Source organism: Oncorhynchus mykiss, chromosome 15 (assembly GCF_057628025.1).
Source record: "Oncorhynchus mykiss isolate SJ-2025 chromosome 15, ASM5762802v1, whole genome shotgun sequence".
NCBI lineage: Eukaryota > Metazoa > Chordata > Actinopteri > Salmoniformes > Salmonidae > Oncorhynchus > Oncorhynchus mykiss.
In genome coordinates this window covers 19,146,822-19,159,656 of record NC_143036.1, presented here as the reverse complement: position 1 = coordinate 19,159,656, position 12,835 = coordinate 19,146,822, and the positions used below count along the sequence as shown (strand labels likewise).

The window sequence follows — 12,835 nt, the reverse complement described above, 5'->3', positions numbered from 1 at the left end:
ATGAAGCCATGCGGGAGACATTTCCCGGGGAGAAACTGCTGTTTACATCTGTCTAGTCAGCTCTCTCTCTCTCTCTCTCTCTCTCCTCCCTCTATTTCTTTTTCTTCTCTCCCCGCTTCCCTGTCCACACTCTCTCCCTCCCTTTGTGCGGTATGTCTGTGTGCAGAGAGCAAACACTAATTGCTCAAGCCTCTCTCTCTGCCCAAAGATTCTCTGCCACAGACCAATATGTCCAAACTACTGACGTGAACTCACCTCTCATGTTTCTCCCTGAGGATAGTGGTAACAAACATCATGTAAATAAGTGACGTATAAACTCAGGGCTTTGTGGGTCGCTAAACTCGCTTCAGGGTTGTGTTGTTTGGACAAAGAATTTTTGAGAACCGCAGTAGGTCGGGTGATAATTCATCTAGTCCTGCCAAGACAGTATCTACCAGTATACTTTACATTATGAAACGGTTTCCAGCACACAGATTAAGCCTATTCCCGGACAAGAATCTCCATTGAGCATCCTGTCTGGCAAGACAGCTAAATCACCCAGAAAGTGAAGTGGCTCAATAATGTTCAATATTTTGGAAAACTATTATTGACAAAGTAAAACAAAGGCACATCAGGATTCCACATGGTCCATGTCTCAAAACGAATTCAGGGATTTCAGAATATACTCGACAAACAGATCAAGCTCGATTGATAATGCCTGGACAGATTACACTCGACAAACAGATCAAGCTCGATTGATAATGCCTGGACAGATTACACAGGACAAACTGATCAAGCTCGATTGATAATGCCTGGACAGATTACACTCGACAAACAGATCAAGCTCGATTGATAATGCCTGGACAGATTACACAGGACAAACTGATCAAGCTCGATTGATAATGCCTGGACAGATTATACAACACAATCAAGTGAAGTGGGCCGCTGCTTGAGCAAATGACATTATCATCTCATCATCATGTCTGAGGGGTTGGAAATAAACGTTGTACTTACATCCACAATCAGGAAATCCAGCCAGCACCAATAGTTAGTGAAGTACTTCTTGAATCCGTAGGCAATCCACTTGAGGAGCATCTCCAGGATGAAAATGTAGGTGAAGATCTTGTCGGCGTACTCCAGCACCATTTTGATCACTTTTCTTTGTTCAATGTAGATGTCCTCAAAGGCCTTGTGAAAGATACAAGAGAGACGAGTAATGATTAGGGACTGCTTTTTAAATAGTAAATTAGTCTCATGTTGTAATACAGTGGAACGCCCCTAGACTCATATTCACTCGGCAATCAATCGTACATAACAATATTTATGCAGTATCACGATGACATACTTACTGACTATGCAGCAGTGTCTCATTCTGACCACTGGACAGTATGCACCCATGAGGGAAGTCTACACGTTATTGTCCAAAAACCCTTTCAGTAATTTCATTTTACAATCGGGAAAAAGGGTATGTTTATATAATACAGTATTTAATAATGCTGCAATGTTTGCATCGCAGTTATTATAAATATTACCCAGATAATAAAGTTGGATGAAAACAGGGCATTTTGCTTATTATAACATTTCACGAATGAGGGACTTTGACCTCTAAAATGTCTAGTAATGTATAATGACTAGTTTCAAACATCGTGTACGCACATCCAATGTCTTGCAGGTGCTGGGTACAAAATAAACTCCTGAAATACTAGATACTCACACACTGATGAATGCCCCTGTTGTTTATTGTACAATGTTTCAACCAAAAAGGTCTTTGTCAGGCTTATTCCACATGAGAAATGCAGTGATATTTATAGTTTCAACATAAGCAGGTGATACAAGGTGTGTCATTAATTAGACTTTGTCATATAGACACACGTTGCACAATAAAACAACAGGAGCATTCATCAGTGTGTGGCTATTCGTTATATTATAATGACTAACATACTTTATGCAGAATATGCCTCTGCATGGTTTTCTGTAAAAGAAGGAAAGTGCTTTCAGAGAGGGGAAAACAACAAACAAACAAAAACAAAATGGAGGGATTTTGCTGAACAAGAGCCCTATCCAGCTAGACGCGTCATCATTGGAAACTGTTTGCTCTGCTCTCGTGAGCTCGGCCACCAGGCGCCCTACATTTACGTCACACGGGCACAGACCGGGTAATACCCAGGAGAAACAACAATCTGCTTGGACAGAGATGGAGCGGGAGGAGTAGGAGGATGGTTGCAGTATGGGCTAGGGGCCAGGGTGGAGGGGAGAGGCCGGCACTGGTAGAACAGCTGAGGTTTGGGCTCCGACCAATCCGCTGCTAATTAGGAGGAGAGCTGAGAAGGCTTGACCAATCGTTGACCTGACTCCCCTCAGCTACATATCTGCTCATGCACTACATCACTGAGGAGGAAGAAGAAGAAGAAGGAGGGCCCGGGCAGAGGCAAAGAAAAGCTGCACCTCAACCAATCATTCCTTGATTCTGTGTGTCCAATTTATTGCAATAGAAACTTTATATTCAATGTTTTCATATACACCACAATTTTGTCTTATATACACTGTATATATTCAATTTCGCCTGCTTTAAATTATCAGCTAATTCTACCATGTTGGGCATTTCATGCCTGCCAACCTTGGTGTTAGATTGTAATAGCAGGTGAAAGAGTCACTGACCTTGTTTGTGAGCTGCACCCTGGAACAAATGCTGTTAGTGTTAGTCCTTGGAGGGTTGTAGGGTGCTCTCTGGGAAATAGTGTATGAGGGCTCATGCAAAAAACACCCGTCAGTGTTAGTGTTATTACAACCTAAGACCAAGGTTAGCACATCACACACGCTGATCAAGAGTCGGCCATCCATGTTAGCATCCACCCGTCATCAAATATGGGACTTTGTGACTATTATTTTTTTGGTACAAAGTTTATTGGCTAACCTTCTTTTTGATGAGATTATCTTATTATTATGTTATTTAATAGCTTCGATCTTAGAGTAAATCATTGACTGTGGAGAGAAAGAGCAAAAAAAAAAGAGTAACAAACAATGTTCCTTCACATTTTTTTTTTTGTCACTGAACAAAGTTCAGGTCTGCGGATCGCAAGCTTGAATAATGTGAAAATGATGTGCTACTTCTGGCTCGCATTTACTGTGAACACTGATGCTGTACCCGCTTTAAATGACAGTTTTAACGGTGCCCAAGTAGGCTACTGTGGCTATTTGATCATTATGTAGGCCTACCATAACATTTTAACATGGAAATAGCTGTTCTGTCATTCAACCTACAACCAATGTGTGGTGTTCAATGCCTACATTCCATGAGCGTTTTGAAAAAACAAAACATGCAGGGCTTGACATTAACCTGTTTGTCCACTTGTCCGTCAGACAAAGAGGTGACTGAAAATGTTGTGTTTGATGCAAGAAAACACTTTCCAAAATAAATTATTATCACCATTCCATTATTACAGAGAATCAGACTATGCTCTGCCTATTTGCTAGCTTAGCTTATTCAAGATTGTCTCAAAATACAGCACTTCCTCTTTAAGACATAAAAAAAACTTTACCTGACTCCTGACTCACTTTTCAAAGATGGCTAGAAATGCACACATGTTGTGCTCTTGAAGGAAGCAACCAGTGGCGATTTTAGCGTGGGGAAAGCTCCAAAACATTTGTTAGATGCATGCCAGCATTAGCGCATTAGGCTAAGGCACTGCATCTCATCATGTAATGCCTCAGTGCAAGAGACATCACTACTGTCCCTGGTTCGAATTCAGGCTGTATCACATCTGGCCGTGATTGGGAGTCTCATAGGGCATGTGCACAATTGGCCCAGCGTTGTCTAGGTTTGGCCGGGGTATGCCGTCATTGTAAATAAGAATTTGTTCTTAACTGACTTGCCTAGTAAAATAAAAGGTAAAAAAAGCCACCCAACACTTAACAATACATTCAGTGCACTATAACAGTGCCCACAAACTGTTAGGGCCTACATAAAGCTGTCCCAACACCAGAGCTTTATTTTCAGCACAATGGAGTGAACCTTTACCACTGATACACCTGACTATCAGCGGAGCCTTGTCTGGCAGTGAAACAGTTCATTCAGCCTCATTTACGGCCTTTAAAAAAACAAAAAGCTGATATGGTTGACTTGCTTACACAAATGTGGTTTCTACTGTCAATTGAGATGTACAAACTATGGCATAAGGGGATGACGAAGAGAGAGGCAATCTGTAATTTTGATTAAGATATTAATGAGCGAGGTAGGACGGATGTAGTCATAACTATTTGTTCAGAACTTTTAAAATTTACAACAACAGAATTCAGAACATGGGCCATTCTTACAGTATTCTCCCTGTATAGCAAGTCAAAACCGTCGGATAAATAAAGTGGGCAAATAAGCAGACAATGAAAGCTCTTACAATATTCAATAATAACATTTGTCTAAAATAGGCTATAGGTTACATGTGCAACACCAAGTCATAACAGTAGGCTAAGTTATGAGGGGGAAAGGGACCAAATTATGAGTGTGGAAAATAGGCTACTATTTAGGTATACATATTTCCCTGGCAACTTACATAATTTATGCTGCCGCATACAAGACATTTTTGGACTCACCTTGTTGTGCTGTGCTCACTTGAACAGGAAGGTAGCGCGGTGGTCCTTCTTGTGGGAAAATTTTGTCATCAAAGTCTGGCATTCTCTGGATTTATTGTGCTTTCAAGACAACTGAGAACTCTGAAAAAAATATTTTCCCAGTCGGTGCTAATTTTTTTCAGAGTTCCCAGTTGTCTTGAACTCACTGAAGTCTGAGATTTCCCAGTACCAAGTTTCCATTGGTTTTGAACGTGGCAGAAGTCATGCTGGATTGACAGCATGACCAATGTATTCAACCTTTTCTGGCCCATGGTGTTGAATGTTTATCCTTTGACCTTGGAAAAGAGACCCTTAAACCCAGACTTGGACCACACACCCACTCCCCTGAATAGTAAGCTAGTGATTGCTTTGCAATGCTTGCAGTTAGCCTCTGATTCCTTCCAAATCACTCATTGTTGAATTTGGATTTCCAACTTGTTGTGTAATGTTTATGGCCGATGAGCACCGATATGTTTTATCTATAATTTCTCTTCATAAAACATCACTGCTCTAGAGGAGATCTGCATGGAGGAATGGTAAAAAATAGCAGCAACAGTGTGTGAAAACCTTGTGAAGACTTACAGAAAACGTTTGACCTCTGTCATTGCCAACAAAGGGTATATACAGTGCCTTGCGAAAGTATTCGGCCCCCTTGAACTTTGCGACCTTTTGCCACATTTCAGGCTTCAAACATAAAGATATAAAACTGTATTTTTTTGTGAAGAATCAACAACAAGTGGGACACAATCATGAAGTGGAACGACATTTATTGGATATTTCAAACTTTTTTAACAAATCAAAAACTGAAAAATTGGGCGTGCAAAATTATTCAGCCCCCTTAAGTTAATACTTTGTAGCGCCACCTTTTGCTTCGATTACAGCTGTAAGTCGCTTGGGGTATGTCTCTATCAGTTTTGCACATCGAGAGACTGAAATTTTTTCCCATTCCTCCTTGCAAAACAGCTCGAGCTCAGTGAGGTTGGATGGAGAGCATTTGTGAACAGCAGTTTTCAGTTCTTTACACAGATTCTCGATTGGATTCAGGTCTGGACTTTGACTTTGCCATTCTAACACCTGGATATGTTTATTTTTGAACCATTCCATTGTAGATTTTGCTTTATGTTTTGGATCATTGTCTTGTTGGAAGACAAATTTCCGTCCCAGTCTCAGGTCTTTTGCAGACTCCAGACTCAGGTTTTCTTCCAGAATGGTCCTGTATTTGGCTCCATCCATCTTCCCATCAATTTTAACCATCTTCCCTGTCCCTGCTGAAGAAAAGCAGGCCCAAACCATGATGCTGCCACCACCATGTTTAACAGTGGGAATGGTGTGTTCAGCTGTGTTGCTTTTACGCCAAACATAACGTTTTGCATTGTTGCCAAAAAGTTCAATTTTGGTTTCATCTGACCAGAGCACCTTCTTCCACATGTTTGGTGTGTCTCCCAGGTGGCTTGTGGCAAACTTTAAACAACACTTTTTATGGATATCTTTAAGAAATGGCTTTCTTCTTGCCACTCTTCCATAAAGGCCAGATTTGTGCAATATACGACTGATTGTTGTCCTATGGACAGAGTCTCCCACCTCAGCTGTAGATCTCTGCAGTTCATCCAGAGTGATCATGGGCCTCTTGGCTGCATCTCTGATCAGTCTTCTCCTTGTATGAGCTGAAAGTTTAGAGGGACAGCCAGGTCTTGGTAGATTTGCAGTGGTCTGATACTCCTTCCATTTCAATATTATCGCTTGCACAGTGCTCCTTGGGATGTTCAAAGCTTGGGAAATCTTTTTGTATCCAAATCCGGCTTTAAACTTCTTCACAACAGTATCTCGGACCTGCCTGGTGTGTTCCTTGTTCTTCATGATGCTCTCTGCGCTTTTAACGGACCTCTGAGACTATCACAGTGCAGGTGCATTTATACGGAGACTTGATTACACACAGGTGGATTGTATTTATCATCATTAGTCATTTAGGTCAACATTGGATCATTCAGAGATCCTCACTGAACTTCTGGAGAGAGTTTGCTGCACTGAAAGTAAAGGGGCTGAATAATTTTGCACGCCTAATTTTTCCGTTTTTGATTGTTAAAAAAGTTTGAAATATCCAATAAATGTCGTTCCACTTCATGATTGTGTCCCACTTGTTGTTGATTCTTCACAAAAAAAATACAGTTTTATATCTTTATGTTTGAAGCCTGAAATGTGGCAAAAGGTCGCAAAGTTCAAGGGGCCCGAATACTTTCGCAAGGCACTGTAACAAAGTATTGAGATAAGTATTTGGTCAATAACAAAAGTTTATTTTCCACCATAATTTGCAAATAAAATCCTACAATGTGATTTTCTGTATTTTTTTTCTCATTTTGTCTGTCATAGTTGAAGTGTACCTATGATGAAAATTACAGGCCTCTCTCATATTTTTAAGTGGGAGAACTTGCACAATTGGTGGCTGACTAAATACTTTTTTGCCCCACTGTATATATTATATATATATATATATATATATATTATAATATATATATTAGCTCAAAACAGGTGGAGTTTTACATATATGCCTACTGCAGCTCTGTTTGGTTATGCCGTACCAGTCAGTGTAGAGTACAGGCCTGAGTCTTGACTGTCAATGCAATAGAATCCTACTCCAATGCGCTCTGCCTAAAATAATTTTTCTGCTAATTTTGTATGTTTGCCCACTGATAAAGAAGTTATCCGTCTATAATTTTAATTGTAGGTTTATTTGAACAGTGAGAGACAGAAAAACATCAACAAAATCCAGAAAAACGCATGTCAAAAATTTGCATTTTAATGAGGGAAATGAGGGAAATAAGTATTTGACCCCCTCTCAAGCAGAAAGATTTCTGGCTCCCAAGTGTCTTTTATACAGGTAACGAGCTAAGATTAGGAGCACACTCTTAAAGGGAGCGCTCCTGATCACAGTTTGTTACCTGTATAAATAACACCTGTCCACAGAAGCAATCAATCAGATTCCAAACTCTCCACCATGGCCATGACCAAAGATCTCTCCAAGGATGTCAGGGACAAGATTGTAGACCTACACAAGGCTGGAATGGGCTACAAGACCATCGCCAAGCAGCTTGGTGAGTTGGTGACAACAGTTGGTGTGATTATTCTCAAATGGAATAAACACAAAATAACTGTCAATCTCCCTCGGCCTGGGGCTCCATGCAAGATCTCACCTCGTGGAGTTGCAATGATCATAAGAACGGTGAGGAATCAGCCCAGAACTACACAGGAGGATCTTGTCAATGATCTAAAGGCAGCTGGGACCATAGTCACCAAGAAAACAATTGGTAACACACTACGATGTGAAGGACTGAAATCCTGCAGCGCCCGCAAGGTCTCCCTGCTCAAGAAAGCACATATACATGCCCGTCTGAAGTTTGCCAATGAACATCTGAATGATTCAGAGGACAACTGGGTGAAAGTGTTATGCTCAGATGAGACCAACATGGAGCTCTTTGGGATCAACTCAACTCGCTGTGTTTGGAGGAGGAGGAATGCTGCTTATGACCCCAAGAACACCATCTCCACCGTCAAAAATGGAGGTGGAAACATTAAGCTTTGGGGGTGTTTTTCTGCTAAGGGGACAGGACAACTTCACCGCATCAAACTGACGATGGACGGGGCCATGTACTGTCTAACCTTGGGTGAGAACGTCCTTTCCTCAGCCAGGGCATTGAAAATGAGTCGTGGATGGGTATTCCAGCATGACAATGACCCAAAACACACGACCAAGGCAACAAAGGAGTGGCTCAAGAAGAAGCACATTAAGGTCCTGGAGTGGCCTAGCCAGTCTCCAGACCGTAATCCCATAGAAAATCTGTGGAAGGAGCTGAAGGTTCGAGTTGCCAAACGTCAGCCTCAAAACCTTAATGACTTGGAGAAGATCTGCAAAGAGGAGTTGGACAAAATCCCTCCTGAGATGTTTGCAAACCTGGTGGCCAACTACAAGAAACGTCTGACCTCTGTGATTGCCAACAAGGATTTTGCCAACCAAGTACTAAGTCATGTTTTGCCGAGGGGTCAAATACTTATTTTCCTTATTAAAATGCAAATAAATTTATACAATTTTTGGCACGCTTTTTTCTGGATTTTTTTGTTGTAATTCTGTCTCTCACTGTTCAAATAAACCTACCATTACAATTATAAATCATTGATAATTTCTTTGTCAGTGGGCAAACGTACAAAATCAGCAGGGGATCAAATACTTTTTTTCCCTCACTGTAGATATTGCATAGTTCGTTTTGTTTCGGTATATTACATTGAAAGAGTCTAATATTGCGTTGATTCGATTATAATTCTCACAGTAGAGCGAAACGTTGATAGTGTTAACGAAAGGAGAAAACTGTAGAAAGTTGGGTGAAGTTCAATTTCGTGCTTATCTGCGTTGGCTCATATTTCTTCTGCGCTGCAGTCTGAGGGGAGCTGTGCGCTGTTTAGAGGGAACATTGGTAACAAACATCTCACACAGCCTGAGACCTCTACCATATTACAGTAGCCGTCCGTGTCAGACTGCTCTGTGCCAACCTCTTCCCCGGTTTCTCTCCCTGGCAGATTAGCCTGGCAGATTAACCAGTTAGCAGGCAGAGCAAACCGCCCGGTGCCACTCCCACACAACCCCTACCCAGCATGCACACTGCTCACCAGAGCACCGCTGCTCAGCAGGATCATGAATATGATGAAGGACTCGAACCAGCTGTGCTCCACGATCTGAAAGCAGGTCTTCCTTAACCGCCACCAAGCCTGGCCCAGGCCCTCCGTGGTTTGGATATCACAGCACTGGAAATGGCGTACGCACACTGGGGGAGATAGAGAGAAAAATCTATGTTTTAAAGAGAGAATTAAAATTCTAGTTAATGACAAGTGTTGTGACACATCATGTCTCTTTCTTCAAATTTGTATTGAAGGCCAACATTTTCCAGATGCATTTAAATTAATTGTCCAGTGAAAATATGTTATATTCTGTTAACTCACAATTAAATAATGTTGTTGACCAATCCTATACTCATACTGTCACGTCCTGACCTTAGTTCCTTTTTTATGTTTCTATTTTTGGTTTGGTCAGGGCGTGAGTTGGGGTGGGCATTCTATGTTTTTGTTCTATGGTTTGTATTTCTGTGTTTGGCCTGGTATGGTTCCCAATCAGAGGCAGCTGTCTATCGTTGTCTCTGATTGAGAACCATACTTAGGTAGCCTGTTCCCACCTGTGTCTGTGTTTTCACCATACAGAACTGTTTAGATTTTAATTTCTTTCCTTCACGTTGTTATTTTGTATTTTCTCGTGTTCTGATATAATAAATTATCATGGACACTTACAACGCTGCATTTTGGTCCGATCCTTCCTACTCATCATCAGACAAAAAATAAGTTGAAGTTCGTTACAGTGGTTTTGGAGCGACACATTCCTGGTATCAATTACTCTTTAAAAGCTTTCCAGCCAGAACAATGGCTCAGGCTGGCTGCTATGAAATCGCACTTGAGACGACGACCCATAATGTCCTCCGAGTCGACCCGGACTCCTCCATTACAGTCATCTGAGCCCTCCCGTCCAAATTAATTTATTGCCTGTAAGCTTAATAATGACAGGATTATGGTAACGGACCACTTGCAACTCAATTTGTAACGACGCTCTCACGGTCTTTCTTGGAAGCCCCTGGCGCCGACATCTGCCAAGCAAATAACGGCCGTCAAGAAGAAATCAAGAGGCCCCATTGACTATACATTTACACTTATCGGCCTGTCGATATACAGTAAGACTTCGGATTAAAGGCTGAAATGCTGCTACCTTTTCTCTGAGTGTATGAAGGGCCCCTCCCTGATTTAGTCCCTCAAACTATCATTAGGCAAGTCCAGAGAGTTTTGGTTTGTTAGGTTGGCGGTCATTTTGCATGAGAAGCCATTAGTCATGGCACTGAGCAAGAGAGACGAAGCTTGACACAACCAATGTGACATGAGCTTGCCTCAAGTGAACGCCTTAAACGTAGACATGGGTCCTCATGTACAGTGCTTTCAGAAAGTATTCCCCTTGACTTTTCCCCCATTGAGATGTTTTGTCACTGGCCTCCACACAATACCCCATAATGTCAAAGTGGAGTTATATATTTTTGAAATATTCCCAATTAATACAAATTTTAAAGCTGAAAAGTCTTCAGTCAATAAGTATTCAACCCCTTTGCTTAACACGTCACATAATAAGTTGGCATGTACTCACTCTGTGTGCAATAATAGTGTTTAACATGATTTTTTGAATGACTACCTCATCTCTGTACCCCACACATACAATTATCTGTCGAGCAGTGAATTATAAACACAGATTCAACCACAAAGACAAGGGAAGTTTTCCAGTGACTCGCAAAGAAGAGCACCTATAGGTAGATAGGTAAAAAAAAAAACAGACATTGAATATCCATTTGAGCATGGTGAAGTTATTAATTACACGTTGGATGGTGTATCAACACATCCAGTCACTACAAAGATACAGGCGTCCTTCCTAACTCAGTTGCCGGAAAGAAGGAAAACAGTTGAGGATTTCACCATGATGCCAATGGTGACATTAAAACAGTTACAGAGTTGACTGTGATAGGAGGATGGATCAACAACATTACAGTTACTCCACAATACTAACCTAATTGACAGAGTGAAAAGAAGGAAGCCTGTACAAAATAAAAAATATTCCAAAACATGCATCATATTTGCAAGCAAATGAACTTTGTTTGGGGCAAATCCAATACAACACATTACTGAGTACCATTCCATATTTTCAAGCATAGTAGTGGCTGCATCATGTTATGAGTATACTTGCAATTGTTAAAGACTGGGGAGTTTTTTAGGATAACAAATAAATGGAATGGAGCTAAACACAGGCAAAAACCTGGTTCAGTCTGCTTTCCACCAGACACTGGGAGATGAATTTACCTTTCAGCAGGACAATAACCTAAAACACAAGGCCAAATCTACACTGGAGTTGCTTACCAAGAAGACAGTGAATGTTCCTGAGTGGCAGAGTTACAGTTTTAAATCTACTTGAAAATCTATGGTAAGACCCGAAAATGGTTGTCTAGCAATGATCAACAACCAATCTGACAGAGCTTGAAGAATTTTGAAAATAAGAATTGGCAAATGTTGCACAATCCAGGTGTGGAAAGCTCTTAGAGAATTACCCAGAAAGACTCACAGCTGTAATCGCTGCCAAAGGTGCTTTTACAAAGTATTGACTCAGGGGTGTGAGTGAGACACACTATATATACAAGGTATGTGGACACCCCTTCAAATGAGTGGATTTGGCTATTTCAACGTAGCTTGTTAAATTCGTATGTGGCTTGTAAAAATCATCTGTCCTCGGTTGCAACACTCACTACCGAGTTCAAACTGCCTCTGGAAGCAACGTCAGCACAATAACTGTTCATCGGGAGCTTCATGAAATGGGTTTCCATGGCCGAGCAGCTGCACACAAGCCTAAGACCACCATGGGCAATGCCAAGCGTTGGCTGGAGTGGTGTAAAGCTTGGCGCCATTGGACTCTGGAGCAGTGGAAACATTCTCTGGATGTGATGAATCACGCTTCACAATCTGGCAGTCCAACAGACGAATCAGGGTTTGGCAGATGCCAGGACAATGCTACATGCCCCAATGCATAGTGCCGACTGTAAAGTTTTGTGGAGGAATGGTCTAAGGCTGTGTTTTTTTTAACGCTACAGCATACAATGACATTCTAGACAATTCTGTGCTTCCAACTTTGTGGCAACAGTTTGGGGAAGGCCCTTTCCTGTTTCAGCATGACAATGCCCTCGTGCACAAAGCAATGTCATACAGAAATGGTTTGTCCAGATTGATGTGGAAGAACATGACTGGCCTGCACAGAGCCCTGACATCAACCCCATCAAACACTTTTGGGATGAATTGGAACACCAACTGCGAGCCAGGCCTAATCGCCCATCATCGCTCAACACCCGACCTCACTAATGCTCTTGTGACTGAATGGAAGCAAGTCCCTGCAACAATGTTCCAACATCTAGCGGAAAGCCTTCCCCAGAAGAGTGGAGGCTGTTATAGCAGCAAAGGGGGGACCAACTCCATAATAATGCCCATGATTTTGGACTGAGATGTTCGACAAGCAGGTATCCACATACTTTTGGTCATGTAGTATATTTCTGTATTTTATTTTCAATGCATTTGCAAAAATATCTCTAAAAACATGTTTTCAGTTTTTCTTTGTGTTATTGTGTGTAGATAGGTGAGA

General features: G+C 41.5%; 1 protein-coding gene across 2 annotated transcripts in view; it reads right to left on the bottom strand.

Moving 5' to 3' along the window:
- Positions 1 to 12,835, bottom strand: part of scn5lab (sodium channel, voltage gated, type V-like, alpha b) — a 191,241-nt gene that overhangs the window by 14,340 nt on the left and 164,066 nt on the right. For both annotated transcript variants that reach the window (XM_090199463.1, XM_090199462.1), the window contains 2 exons: positions 9,241 to 9,395; positions 994 to 1,167 (listed from right to left, as the gene is read on the bottom strand). In XM_090199463.1, coding sequence (XP_090055589.1) covers positions 994 to 1,167; positions 9,241 to 9,395 — 329 coding nt within the window. The remainder of the gene's footprint in view (positions 1 to 993; positions 1,168 to 9,240; positions 9,396 to 12,835) is intronic.